This window comes from Pempheris klunzingeri, chromosome 1 (genome assembly GCF_042242105.1).
Source record: "Pempheris klunzingeri isolate RE-2024b chromosome 1, fPemKlu1.hap1, whole genome shotgun sequence".
Lineage (NCBI taxonomy): Eukaryota > Metazoa > Chordata > Actinopteri > Acropomatiformes > Pempheridae > Pempheris > Pempheris klunzingeri.
In genome coordinates, this window is record NC_092012.1 from 20,563,275 (window position 1) to 20,587,803 (window position 24,529).

The window sequence follows — 24,529 nt, forward strand, 5'->3', positions numbered from 1 at the left end:
AATGCAGTGCAATTTGTGGGGAGCGTCATGCACTGTATTTAGAGAGGTGAGACAGATGTGGTTGCAATTCTGTAATAACCCACGAAGTGACGCTATTGGATGAATTAGTTTTTTTTCCCCGGACTTTCACGAACGGTCACGGAAAAGCCCGAGGCGAACCCCGGAAGCTCCGTCGTTACTGGTCGCTGTCAGCCCCTTGTTAGAGCGATGTGTTCCTGCTGCGGCGGGCACGGCTGCGTTGGAACTGGAGTTTAGCTCGAACGAGACACCAGAATGTGTTAAGAAGGCATTCACAATGAAATAAACTGGGATTATTAAGGTATGTGATGTAGCGGGCACCCGGAAGGCTCTGCTTTGGCACTCGTCGCACGCATACAGCGTTAGCATGCTAGCTGCGTTAGCTTACGTTAGTGGCTAGTTAGCAAGCGAGATTTACCACCCATGTGAAGTGTCAGGCTAGGTGTGTGCGTGCGCGTGCACACACACACACACACATATATTTATATGTGTGTGTGTGTGTGGTTTAAATCACGACCTTTACAGTTCTCATTGTAACAGGGATGTGAAGCAGAGCTCTAATCTCTGAGCCACATCTCTAACTAATCTGTTAAGGTGCGTCAGTTTGTGGTTTGTGTGGTTAAATAAAAGCATCAGCAGGTTGGACCCCAGATTGGATAGCCTTAAAACTAATACACGATTTGTCTCCTCAATGTCGGTTACATTTCAGTGTAGTAACCTAACAGACCAAAATTATTATCATAATTCACCCTTGCGGTCATTGTAGGTTAGTGTTCGTCAGTCTGTCAGTGTAAATGGACCCCAGTATTTACTGCATGTCGGTCTTATTGTACCACTGTAGTTTTGCGGTTTGGACAGAGACCTCGGCTACATTCAGCTGGTCTGAACACTCAGGACGGACAATGTTGATGAGCCACCTCAGAGTCAGAGTCATCACATTGCTATGAATAACCATGAACCATCAACGTGCTTTTCTGGAAGCAAAACACTGTGGAGGCTGGTTCAGCCGGTACTAATTGTGGCAATGTGCAATGTGTGCGGTGTGCTTGCCAGTTTATTTATGCACATCTAACTAAAACCAATGCAGTCTGATACAACAATACAATAGATCCTCCCTTTATGAATTGTGTGATCATGTTTGAGCCTGTAGGTTGTGTTATTTGTATAGACATGATTCAAGATTCAAGATTCAAGATTCAAACTGTTTATTGTCATGTATACAGTGTAGAAACAAGTTTCCCTGTACAATGAAAATCTTACTTTGCCATCCGCACCGAATGCCAAAGAGTGAAAAAGGAGAGGAGTTGGTCTTCGTGAGTTTATTAGACTGCATTAGGTGTCTTTTGTACTAATAGAGTGGCAGATGGAAGTTTGTGTGTTAACAATCATTTTGAACCCATGATTCAACACATTTTGATTATGCGTGTGTCTTTTTCAGGTGTCACTCCACATGCCAGTCTACCTACGTGCTTCATCCTGAATGTTGGTCCAGGAGGTACACACAGGATGTCATTGTGAAGAGAGAACATATTAGGTAGGTCGCCCCACATTTTTCTCAATTTGCATGTCTTTTGTTTCTCAGAGCCGAATGTGTAACAAGGGCAAACACGGCAAAGCTGCTGACCTCATACCGTCTGTTTATCTCTTCTAAAAGCTGGAAGAGTGACATTCCTCATTTTGGCATCTTGCTAGCGAACAGGAGGTTTTCAAGAGAGGTGCCGAGTAGTATGACTGAACTGTCTGTAACAGAGAGCGTATACCTAATACGTCTCTTGCAAACTGACTGAATGCTTTTTTTCATTTGAAGACAAGCCTGCAACAGTGAATGCTAATATATATACATAAAAGTATAATGATAGCAATGCAAGAGAATAAATTCTCAAGCTGCTGTCAATCACCAGAAATGGAAAACAAACCTTCAAAGATAGCTTGGATGTCTTGTTGAAAAAATTTGTGGAATAACTTGAGTGTTGACATAGGTTATTAGAAATCATTGTTGGAAAAAGAAGTTTTTAAAAAGTATAATTATGTCTAATGTTTACTTCAGCTGTTAGACAAATAGTGAGTATTGAGTTCTGTGCCGGGTAAGTCGACCTTGTGGTACTTAATACAAAGGTTTTTATTTGGTTCTGGATCCTTAAGGTTGAATGAATTGGTTGTGTCGGTGATGTTATTGGCCATTAGATTGTTAATGATTTATTAAGTAGCAACAACATCCCCACTAAGGGTTGGTTTTGATTTTGGTTCTCATTGTTTTAAGAGGGAATGACAATAGGTTGGTCATTAAGCTGGAAATGTGACAGTTACACGCAAAATCACTTAGTAAATACTTTTACTTTGGCTTTACCTATTGTTTCATCTAATTTTCTTTGACAGTAGACGCCAGCCGTTGTTATGACTTAGCACACGCTGACCCTGCAAAGTGATCTGAGCAGGGTGACACTGAGGTTGTGGATGTCAGAGGGAAGAGAGGAGGAGAGGAGGAGAGGAACCAGCGGCTGTTGTGTTGTGCCCTCTGAGTGGGAAGGGCAGGCAGCTGGACAGGCAGCTGGTGTGGCTTTAATGGACCTCCCTTTCATTGACCACAGAAAAATCAATACGCCCTAAACTGGCCCAGTGTTTTCTGCCTTCTTAAGGACAATGCAACAAATTTATTTTGTTCAACAGAAAAACAGTGTGCTGTTCAACGCTGGTGATGTGTGGTAATCAAGACTGTTAGTAATGAAATATGTTTTTTTTTTTAAAGTGAACAGTGTCAGGCACTCATAACTTTCACGTATAGATTGCTGACTCACGTGTCAGGTTGCATTTGTCTACATGTCATTTTAATTTGTAATACTTGATATATAATTCTTGACTTTTTTTCATGTCTGTATGGTTGCTGGCAAACACAGCTGGGAGGTTTCTGTCTGTCTGCTGCTCTACATACAGCACATTTGTGTGCAGTAATGAGTGGGGGAAATCAGCACATTTAGGTGTAACTGTCGCTGTGACATACTGCTCTGATTAATTACTGCAATGTGAGGTCAGTGGCTACCATTTTGTGAGTTAACGCTTTAAGATCCTGGTATATCTTGTGTTTTATGGTCAGTTTTTTTTCCTGGTGATGCTCTTAACAGCAGCCTCAGTGGTATCAGCTGAAGCAGTGCTTTCCTCCAGCGTCATGCTCAGCCTTGATCTCTGTGATGCAGAAAAATTACATTTAGTTTTTGGACAATTCAGCTGTACTCGTATCATTCACTGATGCATGCTGCCATGCCAGTTAGTGACACTGTGGCAGCTGTTTATTTTGTTCACTCGGAGGTTCACACTCTGCTTTGTTACTGACAGACCTCTGTGATTGCTTTGTCTTAATGGTGTTTGATGGGACATTTTCCACTGCTGGCCACAGATGGCCAGAGTAAAAAAACAAAGGATTGGAAAAATATCAGGCTTTACAGAGCCAATACCTGTTCATTAGAGCAGCATAAGGACCATCAACCAAGACCTCCAACAGATTTAGGAACTGTGCTGAGTTTGGATTTTCATTCCACAGTGGTAAATATTTTTTCTATCTGGAACACAAGTATGAAACAGTGGTACAAATATAGAACATCTACAGAAAGGTTCAGTGTGTTATTTCAGTGTACTTATCCCAGTCCCCACTGACATCAAGGCTTGTTTCCAAAATGTGGACTAAAGTCATTAAATATCGATATTATTGATTAAATATCATTTCACGTTTCTACATCTTCAACTGCCTAAGAAAGCAGAAATAATTCTAGTTATGTAACATTTTCGAGAACTGCTAATTGGTTTGCAAATTTAGATGGAACTTTTTCAAATAGTGGCTCGATCATATTTGAATTGAACTTTAAAAAATACTCCAGTGTTTATCTTCAGCACACACAAACAAATTCAGTCAGCCCCTTCAGGGGATGGATATCTTCCCGTTTTATACAATTGAATATGACATGCCAGTGAGACTGTGTCTGTGTGGCACCATGGTCAAGTTTGTCTTGTCAACACTGACCCATCCTTGGACCATATTTTGATATTATTACATGTACACATACAGTATTAGACTTGCAGCATTGGTTTTATATTAGGAAATTACTTTTGTTCAAATTATCTGTGTGAAACGTGTGTTTCTGTGTCTGATGTTGATATCTGAATTAGAGTTAGTGCTGCTCTGAGATTAAATGTGATGTATTATCTCAATCAGGTCCTAAAGCCAGTTGTTTTCACAAACCTGCTGCATATCCATCCTCTCACTATAGTTTGCCTCAGTGTCTTAGGGTATAAAAAGATTTTTATAGTCGGGAGCAGGACACATCAGTTATTCTGTAATATAACATAGTGTTTTTTTATAGAATGCCTTTACTACTCTCAATTTGTATTAAATCACTGTTTGGCCTGAACTGGGCTCTGTTTTTCTGGCTGTCAGGACATCTTTGCTGATTTGGTGATTCAGCTCTGCAGGCCAAAATCCTCTCATTCCTATTGGCATATCCATTTTGCAAGCAATTTCAATGACACCAACTGACACGGGAAGTATTTGGATGCAGGCAGAAACAGAGGCGTGGTGTTTGGAACGGCGCCTGGTTGGCCAGTCAGCTAAAGATTGAAAGCTTAGCTCTGCACCACCCATCTCACTGGAAATGTCTCATTTGATTTAAATGCTTGCATCAAAACACTACATCAGAGGCTACCAAACAACTCAATAATGACTGGCTGGTAAGGTATAAAAGCTTTTAAAAAGGATTCTTCAATGGCAGCTTGTTCCATGGCCATGTCGGTGCCTTTTACTTCAGGAATAGATATGTGTATGTGTGGTTGGTTGTCAGACAGTGTCATGACAGCCAGTCACAAGTGGGGATACAAACTTGTGAGAGCAAGTTTATAAAGCCTTTCAAGTATGAGATGATGACAGACTTCAAAAACCTGAGAGGAATCTTACTTCAAGTTGTTCCAATACTGATGCCAGTGTCAGAAATGCCTCCGATACAGCCTAAATGCTGGATTGGGTACTGCCAGCCCATGCACTGATCCAATATCATGAAATTTATAAGCTCAGAAAAAAACATTCTTGTTTCATCTGGATAATAACGGCAAGTTTTCTGAATAGCAGTTCTTCTTCGCTGCTCCAAACACAACAATAACCTACACAACAAGTTGTGTTTTGCTGTCATGGTTATGCTGTTTTAGAGCGGAAAAGAAGTCCTGATTTCTGGTAATCTATCACGTGATTATAGCTTATTGATGGTAGCTGGCATTGTGTGCTGGGCAGTTTGCTGTTGTATTTAGATAGGATTGGTAAATCCTGCCTCCCATTTATCTGTGTCTGTCCTATCTGCTTAATGAGCAAAAACACATTTTCACTCAGAATAACTTGTAGGTTATATTTTTAATTGTATGTAAGTGGTATCTGATGTGAATGGGTATTAAAATCAATTTGTGTGTAGTATGGAACCTAAGAAGAGATTAAAACAATGTCAATATCATTTGTATAGCATGGTCCATGACAGATGGGTGTTTTGGATCTGGCTAGTGTAACAGTAAATTGCAATGAGTTCCACCAAAGAAAGCTGAAATCACAGATTATTGAGTATATTTGGTAGTGCTGTGTGTAATTGGTTTACTTTTTTTTGTCAGCGAGTCACAGTGAAGCCTGCCAGCAAAAGGTATTTGGGTCTACAGATTATTAATAGCCTGTATTCCTCACATGTTCCTCAGCTGCAGGATCAGTTTCCTAAAGGGATCAGGGCAGCCATTGATTTATCTTAAAGCAGCGGGCATCGTCTCTGGAGATGGTCCTGAGCGTTATCTTGTGACCTTGACATGAATACAGAGGAAGAAGCTCCAATGACTCATGTCTCTTGTAATAACAGCTGTGTGGCTCACAGGGCCCTTAGCTTGAAGAGTTGACTTCAAAGTTGACTCACCCTTGCTCATACATTGTCTTTGCCCCAGTAGTGGTATGGTGTAAGGAGGGTGATGTTAGCCGGTTGCCCGTCCAGATTACCATACAATCTGAAAAACGGTATTCAGGGGTCTCGTGATGTTTCATGATGATGTAGGTGACCCCATGACCTTTCTTCTCATGCCAACACCAGGGCAAAATACTAGATTACTATACTATAACACTAACTACTGTATACGTCTAGTCCTTTTGTGTTGTGGGAAGACAGAAACAGTAGCCCTAAATTGAAACTTGCTTTCCCTCTCCACAGGGCAGGATGCAGTCTTCAAACCACCGACTGCGAGATATGGAGCAGCACCACCCACTGCTGTCAGCAGGTGCAGATGTCGAGACAGGGAGCCTGGCAGCTGGAGTAATGGTTGGGGGTCCCCACGCAGGCCACACGTCGGGGAACCGCACTCTGTGGTTCATTCAGGACAGCTGTGGGATGGTGTGTGCAGCAATGACCTGGTTCCTGGTGCTGTACGCTGAATTTGTGGTGAACTTTGTCATGTTGCTGCCAGGCAAGAACTTCTGGTACTCGCTGCTGAACGGGGCCACCTTCAACTCTCTTGCTGTGCTTGCTTTGGCCTCACATCTACGCACCATGATGACTGACCCGGTAAGGCTGTTAAGGGGAGTAGGCAAGGTTTAGGAGGGAGGGAAAGAGGAAGAAGGCAGGGCTGGAAAGTGTATAGGGGGTAAAGAAAACATGGATAGAGATTTTTTTTGGTTTACAAAACAAATACTACACTACAATAAAATGATACTATACATTTGGAGCTCTTCAGAAATAATACAAGATTAATGATCTACTAGCAGTTAAAGCAAAAATGTAGGCTCCTCAAAGTGTCATCGGTTGATGTCATTGGTTCCATTGACACTACTTTTTAAATGTATCCAGTCTTTTGATATTTTTTAGAGCCTTTTCCTACTGCAGTGTGTGATACGGTTGCAACAGCTTACCAGTTTCATGTTACACCATAGTATTAAAATTGACAGTTATCACACTATGTGCGTTTGCTTTTCTATGGTATTGAACACTGGACAGAGAATCTCACCTTCACATGCACAATGCAGACCTCCTTTCCTCCCAGACTACTCGTCAGCTCTCACCACACACATCCAGTGGAGAAAAAGTCAGAGAGAAGAAAAAGACATTAAAGTCAGAGATGTGGGGTTACATTAGATATCCCAGAAACTATCAAGGCTTTTTTCTGGGGGACCGATACCCAGTCTGTAAAATCAACACAAAGTTGCTTGGATGAAACACATCAGAAAGGTCGCCCATCTTCATCTAATGTTTATTATTTTAATCCCTTACAAAAAAACCTATGAAGGTTTAAATGTCTATCATACAATGTGCCATCAAAATCATTTTCCACATCTGATCCCCTGGCTACGTCTGCAATGTCTGTCCATCCATTAACCTCTGACTTACAAACATGGGCACGCTGACCCTGATCTGACCCTGTAAAAGACACACACACTCACAAACATGTCTGGCTCATCAGTGAGTGTGTGAGTCAAAGGTACAGACAGGAGCAGTCTGGCTTAACTGTTGTGCACCTGCCTACAGTGTAAGGGGTCATTTGCAAAAAAAGATGTCCCCGTTTTAATGTACTTTCCTCAATCTTTATTTTGTGCACTTCAGAGAATATCAGTCAAACTGTTGTTGGTTTATTCATTTTAAGAATGGCATTTATCTTGTCTGCACATGAGCTCTAATAGTTAATAATCATAGGACAGTTTTTTAAAAGCTCACTGCTGATGTTATTTTTCATTGCTAGCATGCTTTAGATGAAAGTTAGACAGTTAACACTTCATCATTCTAGCGCTGCAGAAATGCTTCCCAATCCAGCTTAACCATCTGTCACACAGTCGATACCGTGATACTGTTATACCGTCAAATCTCACACCATTGCATACTGTAGTGTGTGTGATGGCACAGTCAATAGTAAGCGGCACAGAGATCATTTTGAACTTTGTTGCAGATACTTTGTGACTACTCTTGGTGGATTCAGGCAAATCGTGCTTCTGGGGTTTGTAGGTTAAATACTGTTGGTGGTGCTGCTGTGACGTTGACTTATTCTTAGTCCTAGAAACTAGATGTCTGCTGACAGCTCCACTGGCGCTTTTTAGCCCAACAGCCCAGCCTTAACAGTCGCTCCATGTAAAAGCCTTAAATAGTACGCAGAAGGTTGTGCAGGATTTGGGTTTCGGCTAAGCTTTAAAGGTCTTAAGTTTATTTGTGCATTTCACTTTAAGTGGTAGTTAAACCCGTGTTCATCACTCTTGTAATGAATACAGGCAGGGCTTTAGTTCAGATGTAGCGTACCCTGCTTGTAGTCAGTGTTTCCTGCAAATTCAGTCAAAATCAAACATCCAATTACTTAACTACCAAAGAAGTCATTATTGGAACAGTGAGTACAAGTAGTGGGCGTTTTAAGCTTTGGTAGGTATTGTTAAATGCTGCATACAAAGAGCTTGACCTCTCTGAGCCATAGTGGCATAATGCATTTATTTGGACATTTGTAACTGGCAGCATTTGACTTTGTCTGCCTTCCATCCTCCTTAGGGTGCAGTTCCAAAGGGCAACGCAACCAAGGAATACATGGAGAGCCTGCAGCTGAAGCCTGGGGAGGTCATCTACAAGTGCCCGAAGTGCTGCAGCATCAAGCCTGAGAGGGCACACCACTGCAGGTCTGCTTTGTATTGCCAGTTTTACACAGAATTACGTTTATATCTTATTTATATCTATATCTTTTTATTTTGTGTAAACAGCAGCAGTAGAGTTGATGATAGTAACAGAGTGACCAGGTCATGCATTAACATCATCTCTGTCCTGCCTGCAGTATTTGTAAAAGATGCATCCGGAAGATGGACCACCACTGTCCCTGGGTCAATAATTGCGTGGGAGAAAAGAATCAGAGATTCTTTGTGCTTTTCACTGTAAGTGCACGCATGAAGTAGTCCATCTAGTTTAGAGATGCACATTTTACGTATTGTCATTCCTATGAATCACTTTTATTATCAAGCTTTTAATTACCAATACAAAAATACATACAGGAGTATAAAATAACACATATTTCCCATTTTTGTTAGGAATTCCTTTGAATCACATAATGTTCATTATAACGTGAAGTATTTTCAAAATGGCATTTGTCTCGACTCTCTTGTATTTTCTTCTTTTTTTTTTTTGTTAATCTTAAAATGTCTTAAATTACAAGGCTTTCTATCAGACTACAAGAATCTCCACCTCCTGTTGAACATTGTCCCACTGCTATTTCATGGTGACATATGAGGGAAAGTAGCTGAGGTTCACAGCAGTGACGTAGTGGATGCTAGACCCAGGCCTTCATCAAATGTACTTTCATCAACATTTATGACTCTCATGACAACATCAGCACTTTTTCACGGCTTCAGATGCTGACTGGAACTTTTGTGATGCCATGTTTGATATAGCTGTTTATATGGCTTAGGAGTACAAGTTCATCTGTCTGAATCTTTACTTTTTCTCACCTTATAGATTACCATAGATAAAGAGTTTGACGGTGAAATGGTTTTTTAACTGCCTGTCAAAAGACTTTTATTAGCCTACATTAACACAGTATCTGCAAACCAACCTTGTGGAATGGCTTCTCTTTTTTGCCTTCTCTCACTTTTTCCTCATTACCTCTCCCCCGTTTTCTGTCCTTCTTTCTCCAGATGTACATAGCCTTGATTTCTGCCCATGCCCTGGGCCTCAGTGGCATGCACTTCTTCACCTGTATTAAAGTCCAGTGGAACGGTAAGGCCTCTCTGTCTAGCAGCAAATGTGTTTGAGCGGAAAAAGACAAACACAGATTGTCAAAGAGATGTAGTTTATGAGTTAGAAATACAGCTTTTTTTATACAAGAGAGGAAACTGCTTGGAGAGAGGAGAAGAGAGACAGATGAGCGGAATGAGAAAAGAAAAGAGATTATTATCCTGTTGTAAGAACAGCTTCTCTGCACAGTTCATTGGAGTTGTGCTGCACGATCACAGAGATGCCATCGATCTTTTTCTGCTCCCTCGTGGGTCTCTTTGAAGGAATGAACCAGAAAATGAAGATAATATTTCACTCTTAGAACTCCAGATTCTGTTGCCCTCTTCAAGATGATACATGATACAAGATGACTTAGGAAGGAAACGTTTTATGTCAATTAGTTTTCCATACTAACCAGTATTTCAGGCTACTGTGACAGGTGGAAAATAACAGCGAAGTTTACAACAGAGCTCGTCCTTAGTTGCAAGGAAGTGTATGGATTTTGTTTTCCAGCTGGTTAGAATCAGCAAACGGCTCTGGGGGGGGGGGTGCATTAGACTTACTGTGAGCACGTCCAGCCCTCTTTAGGTCAGGTTAGGTCACAAAAATGAGGGAATCCAAACACTAGATTATTACTTTCCACAACTTTATCAGACTTAAACAGGAAACATTTCAGCAGAGTCTTTGTTGACCCACTTTCCTGGATTTTACTCAGTTGTCTATTTTGGCTTTTAGATCCTTAAAGGTCCTGTATTCTGCACATTTTAAAGATCATACCAGAATTTGGAGGTCCTATTAGAGCAGGTTTACATATTCTAATGTTCAAAAGAACACATTATTTTTCTCATAGCATAGACATGGCTGCTGGAGCTGTTTTCAGCCTCTGTCTGCACATTTCGTTTCAGAGGGATAGAACAATCCTTCTTCGACATCTTCGTATTACTGGAAGCTGGCCTTAGTGAGGAAATACAATGCCAGACAGCGAGGTGTTTTCAGTGGGCAGGGACAGTCGGCCTGCTGAGGGCTGTAGGAGGTCCCATGATAGACAGATCTCCTTATGACATCACAATGTGAGCTAAATCCAAACGGTGTGTTCTCACTCACATGTACTGAAAGACGAAGCAGGGCACAAAGAGAGAGCATGTTGTTTCTCATAGTTTGGTGGTCTCTTGGCAGACATTAAAAAGTACATTTTGCATAATACTGGACCTTTTAAAAGGAAGAAATATAAGCCTTTGGAATTTTTCCCCTTCAAGATGTGTTTCAGCAGACATTTCATTTATTCAGTGCAAAATGAAAACACCACCTTTCTTCCTCTCCTCCTGTGACTAGAGTGCAGTGACTTTTCTCCAGGGGTGTCTGTGCTGCTGCTGATCTTCCTCTGTCTCGAAGCCATCCTCTTCCTCACTTTCACAGCCGTAATGTTTGGTACACAGATCCACTCCATCTGCAATGACGAGACGGTCAGTATCCACTTTACCCCACAAGCTTTGTTCCTCTCAGCAAGTTGTGTGTGTAAGATGAGGGCATGTAGGAAAAGGATGACAAGGGAGCTTAAGTCTCGATAAATGCCTTTAGCACAATAAGTTTACATTAAAGTGTATATTATATATGATTCCCTAGGGTTTTCTCCCAGATTTGTCCGAGTGTACGTGTGTATCTGAGCATGCTTATGTGCCAAGCAAAGAGACCACTTAATGAGGAATCTTTCATTTACAGAGGGGTTTGAATGTCTTGCAGGAGATCGAACGTCTTAAAAATGAGAAGCCCACATGGGAGCGCCGCATGAGATGGGACGGAATGAAGTCCGTGTTTGGGGGTCCGCCCTCCCTGCTGTGGTGCAATCCATTCACAGGCCTGCGCCTGCGGCGCCTGCTGTTGTTGACCCATGGTCGCCGTGGTGGGTCTGAGTTTTCTGTCTGAGAGCAGGGCTCACTGATGCAGCTCACCAACACTTGACCGTCTCTAAAGCAGGATTTCTTTTATGCCCCCTCTTGGCTGGGGTGAAGATGGACCTCTGCTCCCTGAGGATGTCCGTCATTTGTGGATGACGGGGAGACGGGCTGCTCCGGTGGGACCCCAGTTCATCACAACTGCAATGAAAGTTTGTATTTTCACTGTCACTTGCTGACGTGGGCCCAGTACTTTTGGTCTGCACAAGTATGCCAAACAACTGGAATATTGTGTGTTTTTTTTAACATGAGGAGCTTTTTGGTTTGTTTGTGTGTTTTTTAGGTAAAGCATGCAGTATGTAACTCAAGTGCGTCTCTTATTCCTTGTGAGACCGTCCAAGGTGCTGTTTGGACTCAACTCATGCACCTTCTGTACACGACGTCAGCAGTTTGTTGTCTTTGCCGCACACATGAGATTTAAAACAATTTTTTTTTCTGAGAAAGGATCAGCAACATATCTTTCATCTTTGCTGGACCCAGACGCGTGGATCTAAATGGGGAAATGCTTGTAACTGTACTATTGGACCCAGACAAGGGAGTCACAGTCAAGGACATGCACTACTTTCATGGCACTTGAGAAACAGTGTGGATATGGAGGACAGTGGGTAATGAGTAATGGAACTGTGCTGCCTTGTTTTGCATGTACAACAGCTCAATCAGTCAGCATCTCAGCCAGGAAATGAGACGTTCACTATCTTCAAATGAATGAACAGGTTACTGTGAACACAAGCCTCATTCTTGTTCAAGAGGACTGAGTGGCTTTTTCTATCTGTTCGTCTTGTTTGTCATGTTTTTCCTTCTTTGGGCTGAAATAGTTGATTCTTTCGGTTTACTCTGGCCAGTAGAAATGAATTTTCCCTTTTGTTGAAATAACTCCTGCAGCCTCTAACTTTCATCGCAGTGACCACTCCTCAACAGTTGACCACAATGACTCTCTGGAGATGACTACCGTCAGTCATAAAAATCACCGTTTTGTATTAGTTGTACGTATGTGTCCATAAATTTGCCATTCCACGCCTCCCACTCGCTGCTCCATGTCTCATTCTCTACAAACAATCCCAGGCTATTGATATGCTCCCTGTGTTTTCATAATGAAGTTAATCAGGTTGAACAACTTTGGCTGCTGAAAAGACCGAATGTTATCAAGTTTGAATTGTTTTACTCATCTACACATTTTTTCTCTATGTGGAAAACTGGAGGCTACTTCTGTGTACACTAGGGATCCATGTGCAAGAGCAGTTGGATAAGACTTTATAGCATTTAAACTCTGAAAAACAACCTTACAAACCCCCAAGACAGAGCCAAGACTTGGACGTGGTGGCTTTGCATGCTCCTTGGCCAGCGTGTGGTGCGACATTTTGAAAAGGAGAACTTAACATACTAGCACAACCTCCTTTTTGGCTCACAGTGAGCTCATTCTGGTCTCCAGAGCCAAGCTCCATTGTGCAGTCAGCCTGTGGATTTAAAAAGGGGGCTGCTTTGCTGAAAGAGGCTGCAGTACGAGGCTCATTATACAAACGTTAATACTGAACAAAGTCTCGGGGAGCTCAGCAGATGCTTGTGGGGCCTTTCCTACTCCACTCCAGAAATGTCAGGCCTGTAACATCTAGCGACAGGACAGTAGCAGATACTTTCCCAGTGTTATTAGAACACTTATTCATGCCTTTTTAATATCAGTCAGTCAAGTGAATTTATCAGCTTGAAAGATTTTGTCACCATTGCCATATTTATGATAGTGTTTTCTCGTTTTGTGGCGACCTGTCTCGTGTTTTTTACTTTTAATCAATGGGCCAGTTTGCACTGAATGAATGCGGCTTTTTAAATCTAGAGCTCAGGATTTTAAGTTAAGTCCTGACTGATAAGCTGATACTGTCCAAGTAATGTCCAATCTAGATTCTCAAAGTCTCATTTTTATCACGTGTTGGACCGTGTACTGCTGTTTGTTCTCATCTGTGGTTGTCAGGAGAAGGAACTCTATTTCCACTGTTTACACTAAATGATACCCGATGCTTTATAGCTGTAATGTTTTCAAAAACATGCTGTCATTAGAATGTAAAACATATCTACGTTGGAACTAAGGGACGCAGCACTGAAAGCTAACTGATGTCAGGGGATTTTATTAGTGCTGGCCTCTCATGTCTCATTGTATTCTGCCAGACTGCATCACCTCAGCAACTCTAATGTTGGAAGAATATCACTTTCCTATTCTGTGTCATACTTTGTCTTCATTCAGCAAGGCCCCTATCCTAACATGCTTGATGTACATTTTAATTTATATGGTGAAAAAAAAAAAAAAAAAAATTAAATGTCTAGCCAAACACACACAGTATGTCCATAAAAATCATACAATCAGTCTTTCGTTTATAGATGTGCACAAGACTTATCAGAAAACAAGAGGAAAGCTCATGCTGTGTAGTTTGGCAAACGCACAAATATGTTGCTAATCAAGCAACAGCTGTTATTAAAAGTTAGTTGCGGGTATTGATGGCAAAATTACATCCAGAGCCAATCAGAGGCCCAATAAACAAATATATCATCAGAATAGAAGTAAATATGTGAAGCATGACTCGAGTTAACAGTGGCAGGACTAATACACTGCCAAACATTTAGTTGCATTTGTTGAAAGCAGCAGAACATCAGAGCTGACTGACATATTGCTGTGTTGTCTGGGTATGACCATGTGATGGTGGCTGGTATCATTTGGGCAGTAATCATGGCTTGATTGATGTATACAAGTATTTTGCAATAGGATAGTCCTGTTTCATGGCCAAAATGCTTCTTAAATTGGGATTCTGTCGTAGGCTATGTAGTTTCTCATCCATGCTCAGCAATTAGAGCCAATGATTTTTAAAGTGTTATACTGGTAATTGTATTTCCCCCACCTTCTGTTGTAAGACTTAACAAATGCAATCACCACGAGGAGAGGATTGTTCTACAGTGTGCAAAACTGTGTAAACCAATACAACACTATTCTGTCACAGGTTTTTCTCACACTAGTCGGCAGTTAAAGGGTAGACCGTGTAGGATAAAGAAGATTTAGTGAAGTGCAGTAATGATTATTAACTGGATGGATGTTTGATCACAGAGCTACCATTAACATTGCCATGAACAGTTGAGAGGTTTAGTTTCCTACTCTCCTGATAGAATGTTTCCTCAAGAACAAAAGACCTTTAGCTTTATAAACAAAGTATAAAAGTTACTATTAACAATATATAAATGGAATGTTTTATTCAAGATTTTTTTTTTTTTTTAAATTAATGTGTCATAATCTTATAATGTCATATCTTTAATGTCATTCTTTTACATAATAAACTTGGCTAAATTAAAGCTATAAATGCCGATTGTGATTACTTTTCTCTACTCCTGGGTTTTGTTGCTGGATAATATAGAAAGTGTAGAAGATCTGGTAGAGGCAAAAGTAAAGTCAGGATAGATGCTACTTTGCAGAGTGTATCAGTTTGATTGGATGGACACATTGAAATTGGGATACAACAATTTTTTTGCGGCAGCATAGAAGAAAAAGATCCAGTGAGGAACAGGTGAAAGAGTTTGTGACCCAAATGTGATGCAGTTTTTCCAAAGGTCAGCCTACTGACAGCATGCAGCATCCCTGGCCAAATGGACAAACACAGACATGCTGTGGAGCTGGAGATGGAAATATAATCATCAAGTGTGTGTGAGGATATTATGGCACAGTGAGGGTGTGCTGAGTGGGCAGGGGTACGCAAACAAAACTTAAAACTAAAACCTTGCCACATACAGTGGGGCAAAAAAGTATTTAGTCAGCCACCAATTGTGCAAGTTCTCCCACTTAAAAAGATGAGAGAGGCCTGTAATTTTCATCATAGGTACACTTCAACTATGAGACAAAACAAAATCCAGAAAAATCACTGTCTGATTTTTAAAGAATTTATTTGCAAATTATGGTGGAAAATAAGTATTTGGTCAATAACAAAACTTCATCTCAATACTTTGTTATATACCCTTTGTTGGCAATGACAGTGGTCAAACGTTTTCTGTAAGTCTTCACAAGGTTTTCACACACTGTTGCTGGTATTTTGGCCCATTCCTCCATGCAGATCTCCTCTAGAGCAGTGATGTTTTGGGGCTGTCGCTGGGCAACACAGACTTTCAACTCCCTCCAAAGATTTTCTATGGGGTTGAGATCTGGAGACTGGCTAGGCCACTCCAGGACCTTGAAATGCTTCTTACGAAGCCACTCCTTCATTGCCTGGGTGATGTGTTTGGGATCATGGTCATGCTGAAAGACCCAGCCACGTTTCATCTTCAATGCCCTTGCTGATGGAAGAAGGTTTTCACTCAAAATCTCACGATACATGGCCCCATTCATTCTTTCCTTTACACGGATCAGTCGTCCTGGTCCCTTTGCAGAAAAACAGCCCCAAAGCATGATGTTTCCACCCCCATGCTTCACAGTAGGTATGGTGTTCTTTGGATGCAACTCAGCATTCTTTCTCCTCCAAACACGACAAGTTGAGTTTTTACCAAAAAGTTCTATTTTGGTTTCATTTGACCATATGACATTCTCCCAATCCTCTTCTGGATCATCCAAATGCTCTCTAGCAAACTTCAGTCGGGCCTGGACATGTACTGGCTTAAGCAGGGGGACACGCCTGGCACTGCAGGATTTGAGTCCCTGGCGGCGTAGTGTGTTACTGATGGTAGCCTTTGTTACTTTGGTCCCAGCTCTCTGCAGGTCATTCACTAGGTCCCCCCGTGTGGTTCTGGGATTTTTGCTCACCGTTCTTGTGATCATTTTGACCCCACGGGGTGAGATCTTGCGTGGAGCCCCAGATCGAGGGAGATTATCAGTGGTCTTGTATGTCTTCCATTTTCTAATAATTGCTCCCACAGTTGATTTCTTCACACCAAGCTGCTTACCTATTGCAAATTCAGTCTTCCCAGCCTGGTGCAGGTCTACAATTTTGTTTCTGGTGTCCTTTGACAGCTCTTTGGTCTTGGCCATAGTGGAGTTTGGAGTGTGACTGTTTGAGGTTGTGGACAGGTGTCTTTTATACTGATAACGAGTTCAAACAGGTGCCATTAAAAGAGGTAACGAGTGGAGGACAGAGGAGCCTCTTAAAGAAGAAGTTACAGGTCTGTGAGAGCCAGAAATCTTGCTTGTTTGTAGGTGATCAAATACTTATTTTACCGAGGAATTTACCAATTAATTCATTAAAATTCCTACAATGTGATTTCCTGGATTCTTCCCCCCCATTCTGTCTCTCATAGTTGAAGTGTACCTATGATGAAAATTACAGGCCTCTCTCATGTTTTTAAGTGGGAGAACTTGCACAATTGGTGGCTGACTAAATACTTTTTTGCCCCACTGTATGTAGTAATAAAAAGAATAGCTGATGGGGAAAAGCATCCATCAGTCCTGTGGGGGGCGGTGTGGCAAGTTATTTCTGCCCTACTTCATGACTGTCAGGCAGCACCATGTCCAAAGCCTTGATTTAATTTCATCCACTTCAGTCGGATTGTCAGATTATGACTGTGCTTGATTTCGGTTTTTATTCTAACACTATCGTTACTTGTGTGTACCGTGTGCTTTGGAGCGGTTCCTCTTGTGGTGTAGCGCTACCTGCGAAGTCAAACTGAGCAATAGCAGCCCTCACCCCTCCGCGTTCTCACCGAGGAACCCTTAACCCGCCGCTGCTTCCGTTGGCATGCTGAGAATATGGCGGCAGCCCTAAACAAAAACAACCACCAAAGTGATGTTGAATCTGTCGTTAACCGCTGGGTAGCGGATTACTACATGTATCATGTGCTAGAGTTATTCCGACAGGAGCAACACTTGGACTTCGAGGGCGTTAGAGACGTGCTGGACAGTGAGTAACAAACTGCCTCCGAGTGTTCTGCTACTTGGCCGCCAAAGCTAACTTTGGATACACTTTGTTTAGCTGTCGTAAAGTCACTGTGTCCGACTTCTGTGCTTCCAGACTGTTAACGTGCTGCATGTCGAGTTTTCTAAAATGACTTCATGTTCGCCTCCGATACAGTTACTCTTCAGCGGGTACGCTAGCTAGCTTAGCCTAGCCGCGTCCCCGGTGGCACTTCACAGTGTGCCGCTCCTCGGAGGTGTGTGGAGGTTCACCTGGCACGACTGGCGATTGTAAAACCAGCTCGTCCTTAAAGTTGATTCTTTTGCTAAATCGAAAAATATAGTTAATCCCATAAAACATAACGTTACATCTCATCCTTGTGGTCTCTGGCTCAGTTAGTTGGCTGTGTGAGCGGCTTTAAATATGCCAACCTGAGGTTTCTTTATTATCTGAACATGTGTGTTTAGGGGAAATAACAAGCTAATTCTTCATCCCGTCGCAGGTGTGCTGGGCCGCCCTGTGGAGGCCACTGATGCCATGCCCACAAAGATCAGAATGGTGCAGTATCTGTCCCGCATAAATGAGGGTGAAAAACTTGGTGAGATCAACGTGAATGCATCACAATGACACATCTCAGTAACTGTCTCAACACTGCATATGTGTATTACAGTTTACTGTTAACATGAATGGACACAGAAGCACATTTCTGCCACTGTAATGGAAGAAAACGCATTTTCCGTTATTAATCCTTTTATTTAAACAGGTGGCCTCACTGAGATTGTCCAAGAGACACCTGTGTACAATCCCTCATTCCATTTGAACGTCAGTGCAATTTCATTAGTTGTAGCTCGTCTCATTGTACGCAGCACAGTATTTGAAACCACATTTTCCAACTTAAGATTCCTTCAGTGTGAACAACAGGTACAGCTAATGTTAAAATATGCTGAGACCTGACAATAAGTGCTGTGTTTAAGTGTAGCCGGAAAGTCAGTTAAAGAGAACAATCCCACCTTTTTCATAAAAGTTGCAGTGGTGATACACAGAATCAAGCGACCTTAGGGTGGAGGGGTGGATACATGTATATAATGTCACCATTATCAAACACAGACATGACTGTGAGAATTCACATTGGAATGGTAATTTTTGACTGTCAGTGTGTGTGCATTAGGCAACAGTTAAACAGAATCTGAGGCTTTTCCTTAAATCACTAGTTGAGCAAACATCCAGTCCTCCAAGCATATTGTGACCCAGACACTACGCTGCTTTGTCCTGTCCTACAGACCTGTACTTTGAGTCTGACCAGTCCGTAACTCCACTGGAATCAGCCTTGACATTGCTGGAAAATATTAGCCAGGAAATCAATATTCCTCAGCAGGATTTTGAGAATGTATACATCTCACTTACAGATATGGTAAGTTTAAAAAAATAAATTTCTAAATATTTTTGATATTCATGTTCTGCACTGACTGGGATGGTAGAATATACTTGCCACCACAAACTTTCATTAGATTTGATTACTGTCTTTTTCTTTTATTTCTGTCTTTAGATTGTGAGGATTTTGATAAGGAACAGTGAGTTTGACAAAGCAAATGAGGTGCTGAACAAACACTTTCCCAAACCAGTGGTTGGCAAGGTGAGTTAAGCACAAACAGTAACTCAAACAGAATGCTCAGTCAGTAACTATGGTCATTGGTCCTATAGTCACTGCTTTGTTATCAAATGTTGCAGTGTCCTCTATTAACAAAACTGCTGTATTGAATTGTGAGTTTTTCCATTGCTCCATTGTGTTTTTTGGGTCTGAACGCCCACTAAGGTCCACACTGTCCTTGCGTTTACTCCAGTAACCCCCTTCAGCAGGTGTATATCTTGTAAATGGACACACAAATAAAATCAGGCTGTAATTACCTATGTCATTATCAGATGGACCAGAGTATCTTGAAACTGGTCATGAAACAGCAAAGTCCTGGTTTTCACATCCTGTCACACATTAAATTATGTGAAGTGTACAGCACTGGGCTTAATGTGCTTCATGACATTGAATCAATGTTCAATTTGACTTGCATGTCTATAGATTTTGAAGACGATGCTGAAACGATTGTTCAGCCTGTTAATGAAATGAAACAGTTTTGACTTCATTTTTATGTTTGTGTTTCACTGTTTCTGTGTATGCTCCCTGTAGAAAGCTATATTCATGGAACTCATCAGACAGAAGAGTAAAAAGCATGAAGTCATCGATCAAATCGACTTCCAGCAGTTCAAGGAGGAGATGTTAGCCTTTTGCCTAAAGCTCTGCCCATTCAATGTTCCCTTTCTCCACAAGGTATGCTGCTATGGATTAAGCGCAACACTTGTTGCACTGAAACAATTTTTCGTTTCCTTTATGTTGATACGGTAACATAAAACTGGTTGACTACTATACATTGGGGTTAAAGATTTTATTGCCCTTTGAGGCTGATGCATCAACAGCACTGTTTTCTAATTCTATCAAAAGTTTTTGTATTCAGTTGTTAACCAATCTGTTCAACAGTTCAACAAGCTCAACAAAAAGCCTCGCCTGTGACGTCCACAGACAGAACACTGTTGATTTGGTGGTGAAGTACATGCACTTTTACTTTTTTAGTGTTTATTTTGGTTTTGCTTTGTGTATGTGTAACAGGCTGCAGAACAGCTTATCAATAAAAGACTGACAGAGCCAGACAACGAGTCATCTGGATGTGATGGCCAAGAAGAGCCTGGACCATCCTCAGCTCCACAAGTAATCACTGTCCCGTTTATACCCAGGTAGGCTCTCTCTCCTTTTCAGTGCATGCCAAACAAGCTGATAATTACTGTTAAAGTACAACACTGTCAGCACTATGGTCACTGTTAAGTCACACAACGTCATCCGACGCACTCTGCACTACAGGACTGCATTGGGATGGGGTCCCAAATATCAAGGGAGTGTATGGTTTAAACTTTCTGTGGGCGAGAGGCGGCGGTCAGTTAAAGCTGCAGGATTTTCATAGGATGAAAATTCTAGAAATTTATGTGTGTTATGATGTCTACTTTAAATAGCTGCTGGTTTATTAAGAATAAACATCACATGAACAGATTGGACATGAAGCAAGTCCTCTTACACAACTGTGAACTAGACTGAACCTCAGCATGATCATTGGCGTTGCCATGCATACATATACAAGGTACGGTGGCTTGTAATGACCAAACAGGATGGTCGTTTAGTCAAATGATCTGCTTAGATCAAAAGTGTTATGTTTAAATGCAGAGGAGGAGAATGTCATTTTGCTACTTTATTCCAGACAGGTATGCATCTTTTTACTAATGCTGCACAGTAAGATAACATTGTGTCCCTGCGGGGGGGACACCAAATCAGTGGGACTCTATTGTGCAGGCAGGAATGGTCAGAATGTTTGTGGGTGTGGACGGGAGCGAAACACACACACATTGCAGGAGTGGTTAGAAATCCAACAGTAGCTGGATTAAGAAAACAGTCGAAACAGCATTGGCAAGAGACAGCCACCTGACACAGAAATCTCTGTTTCTCCAGATCTTGTCCACCCCCGCCTGTCTCTATCTGCCTATCGGCAGATCTCTTTATTTATAGTGGGCCTATCTCTGAAGGAAGGCAAAGGCATTACTGACCCCACAGTGTCAAAATCATCAAATCATCTGTGCCATTTTTGGAAAGAATAAGAGGAAATGATGTGGCCCCCTAATTAGCTTTACTAATACCCTGATTACTAAGATCTACCATTAGCAGCTATGCTAACCACATTTTGTATCCATGTAACATATTACTGTTCTCACAATATGCATTTATTGGTACTTAGTCACAACTGTTGGCTGCCGATTCCTCTTTGGTTTAAATACCCTGTTCAATCTGTCCTTCTTGTGCCTATTGTATCTTCCAGTGAACACACAATTATTCAGAGAAGCAGGCTGGAAATGGCTTACAAGGCTTTGACTGCAGGCTCAAAAGAGAGAACATTTGCTCAGCTGGAGGAAGAAATGGAGAGAGAGGAGCAGGCACGAAAGCCTGCACCTCTCCCTAGTCTCAAGAAGGGCACTAATTGGGACTCGGAGCAGAATGGGCCATTTCAGAGAGACTCAGGCAGTCCTTTGGAGGCTTCCCCAGCAGAGCAACCTCCACAAACGGATGCTGTTCCTCAAACACAGGCAAGTTCGCTCTCAAAGAAACTCTCTGTGCTGAGAAACAGGCCGCTCTACACTGTGGCGAGACTGGTGGTCGAGGAGGACAGTCAGAGGAGCTCACAGTGCTCAACAGCTTCACAGGCCCTGCTGACCAACAGAACAGAAGAGCCCCCACAGTCTGAAGCTAGACCCGATGAAGAAGACCTACAGAACCCAGTCACGGACAGTGAGGTTCCCAAACCCACACGGAAGCGTCCCAGAAAAACCAGCAAAAGACGCAGGTAAGGGTTGTTCATTTTTACATGAAGTTGGGGGATGCCCTGAAGTCCGAATCAGAATACCACTGCAGATAGACATGACCAGTTACCTGGTTGGTGGTCTATACTTTAAAACGTTTTACGAAAGGGTTGTTAAACAGGTAGAATTGTGATGGATTGAATTTTTCTTTTATTGCTGTGAAAAAACCAACGCATCCTCACGTTTGGTGGTTCATCTTTAACCACTGAGGCCCTGAAAAATGCTGCCGCACACACTCTGTGTTTGCACTCACAGATGCTGGTGTTCAGGATAAAACCCTATCGGACAGGGGCCATTTGTGGTTATTAAAAGTATGTACAAACAGCAAAGGGTGAACTGTGAACAAAGCTCTTTTTGTTTAGTTTTTAAAGCAATAAGGTCCAGATACATGGACAAGTAATAAAGTCTTAAGAAAATGATTATTCTTCAAACAGTAAATGATATGCTTTAGGCTGATTTGGCTTTTTCAAAGGACAACACAAAGCAGTCTTATGTATATTAATTACAAGTGTATTAATATATATATATGAGCTCCAACCCCTGGTAGGTGTCACATGACCGTGGTAGTGCGGTCATTGTCACAGATGTATAATTATGCATATGTAGAATTGCTGCTCAAACTGTATTTTCACTTCCCCAGGCTGCTCTGTCTTCCTCACATAGGTCTGGTCCTGTCTAGCCTCACAATTAGTCATGGTGACCGGAACACAAGCAAATGTGACTTTTCAGAAATGTTTGAAACCAGGAATCAATAGGTCATCAATATCAGATCACCTGACTAACTACTTTACATTATTTTTTTTTAACTGTTGATACACTTCTGCATCTCAGTGGAGAAACATTAGTTTTACACCTGCCCCTGTATAGCACATCATTAGTAGGCTGCTTGTGGTCCTGTATTGCTCAGTGAGTGTGCAGCACTAAAACTGCTTGTTCTGTCCAGCAGAGCCTTGACAAAGTCGTCAGCAGACAGTGAAGGAGACCTCCCTGACTCTGTGGCCAGCAGGGAAACCTGTGTGGAAAAACTTCACAACCAGTCCAAGGCTTCACTCAGAAGGTTAGTCCAAGTGTAAAATGTCAGGGCTGCCGCACGGGTTACTACCATGTGGTAATGTTGAGCCATACTGGTGAAACCATGAGGCTGTTAGGACAGTGGTGTCAGTCTGATAGCCAACTTAAAACTGAATTAACTTTATGGGATCTGGAAGAAAATTGAATCTTTTTTGTATATTTTTAAAAAAAAAAAAACATTTAGCAATTATAGTTTGAAACAGTTTTATCAGAAAGATCTATCCTTCCCTTTATCATGCTTGACTGAGTCCCATCTTCCATCATGCAAAAGCCACGCTAAATCACAACAGTCATCAGACAACGACGAAGACTCAAGCTCAGTGCGGACCTCTCAAGAACAACTGGACAGCAACCCTCTGAGCAAGCAAGTCCAAACACAGCATTCATTTGATGTCACTGTTGGTGTGTGATTCCATGGCTGACAACATTTGCTAACCTCTATGTATTGATGCAGGGATCCAGGTAATACAGGTGAAGCTTGTATCGCAGATTCCTCTTTGGAAAGCTCACCTGAACTCTTCCCTCCTCGCCCTGTTCCTCAAACGAGCTCCACCCCTCACAAGGACTCCGCTCAAGACAAAGATCCTTCCCATTCTAAATGGTTAGTGAGATACAGCAGTACAGCTTTAGCTAAGTATGGACTGACTCACCTGCTGTCAATTAAATGCAACTATGAAGCAAAACTCCATCCAACATATTTGAATAACAGCTCTAAAAATATTGAAGATGCAGCACTGTTTTGTTCAGCTGTTTATCAGTCATCATCATGAATTAAGGGTGCCAGGCATGACAAGGAACTGTTGTTAACAGGAAACGACTGTGCCGCACCGCAAAGGAGAGTAAGGACACGTGGAGCGATGAAGAGTCGTATTTCAGCACCAGGAAGAGCGGTAGTATTCATCAGATGTCTGCTTCTGATTAATCCCATATAAATCTGGTTGTGAAAATGTTGTTCATGCGGTAATCTTTTGTTTTTCTCAAAGGATCGCACAACGAGAGCACCGTTTCCAATTCAGGCCACAAGAAGAAGGTGAGCATAACGAGGCTTGTACCTGCAATACTCAAAAGCGAAAAATGAGCAGAGAGCAGAGTAACCTCATGTTCCTTTTGTGTTGCAGAAGTGGACTGAGAGTGAGACAGACATGTTAAAAGAAGGGGTAAAGAAATTCGGAGAGGGCAACTGGAGCAAGATACGGGCATATTACTCCTTCAAAGACAGAACAAATGTGAATATTAAAGACCGATGGAGGACGCTGAAAAAATTAAAACTGGTTTGAGATGGAGGGCATTGTACAATAAACTTTTCCCCCACCACCGACGCATTTTTTGGATAGGTTTAGGTAGGCAGTACCTCTTTGTTGGTTGTGTTTTGGAATCATGATTTATAGGATTCTTTTTCTAGTTCAATAAATTTTCATGATTCACTTTGCAAGATGAGTTGTTTCATTGCTATAAAAAAACCTAAATG

At 41.8% G+C, this 24,529-nt stretch overlaps 2 protein-coding genes across 4 annotated transcripts; both read left to right on the forward strand.

The window, feature by feature from the left end:
* Positions 1 to 210: 210 nt before the first annotated feature.
* On the forward strand, positions 211 to 14,996 carry zdhhc7 (zinc finger DHHC-type palmitoyltransferase 7). 2 transcript variants are annotated; one of them, XM_070831396.1, is made up of 8 exons: positions 211 to 319; positions 1,457 to 1,552; positions 6,231 to 6,581; positions 8,538 to 8,662; positions 8,815 to 8,911; positions 9,668 to 9,749; positions 11,079 to 11,209; positions 11,466 to 14,996. In XM_070831396.1, exons 3-8 carry the CDS (start codon positions 6,237 to 6,239, stop codon positions 11,667 to 11,669), a joined length of 984 nt encoding a protein of 327 aa, XP_070687497.1. In that variant the 5' UTR covers positions 211 to 319; positions 1,457 to 1,552; positions 6,231 to 6,236; the 3' UTR covers positions 11,670 to 14,996. The 2 variants fall into 2 exon arrangements, with proteins under 2 accessions (XP_070687497.1, XP_070687501.1); XM_070831400.1 differs by having other exon boundaries at positions 11,487 to 14,996.
* Positions 14,997 to 17,361: 2,365 nt separating this feature from the next.
* On the forward strand, positions 17,362 to 24,493 carry terfa (telomeric repeat binding factor a). 2 transcript variants are annotated; one of them, XM_070829872.1, is made up of 13 exons: positions 17,362 to 17,550; positions 18,047 to 18,142; positions 18,825 to 18,955; positions 19,091 to 19,177; positions 19,724 to 19,864; positions 20,201 to 20,325; positions 21,453 to 21,974; positions 22,934 to 23,047; positions 23,333 to 23,425; positions 23,516 to 23,662; positions 23,872 to 23,951; positions 24,045 to 24,091; positions 24,180 to 24,493. In XM_070829872.1, the coding sequence occupies exons 1-13, from the start codon at positions 17,400 to 17,402 to the stop codon at positions 24,336 to 24,338; spliced, it is 1,893 nt and encodes a 630-aa protein (XP_070685973.1). In that variant the 5' UTR covers positions 17,362 to 17,399; the 3' UTR covers positions 24,339 to 24,493. The 2 variants fall into 2 exon arrangements, with proteins under 2 accessions (XP_070685973.1, XP_070685980.1); XM_070829879.1 differs by having other exon boundaries at positions 22,937 to 23,047.
* Positions 24,494 to 24,529: the final 36 nt, after the last annotated feature.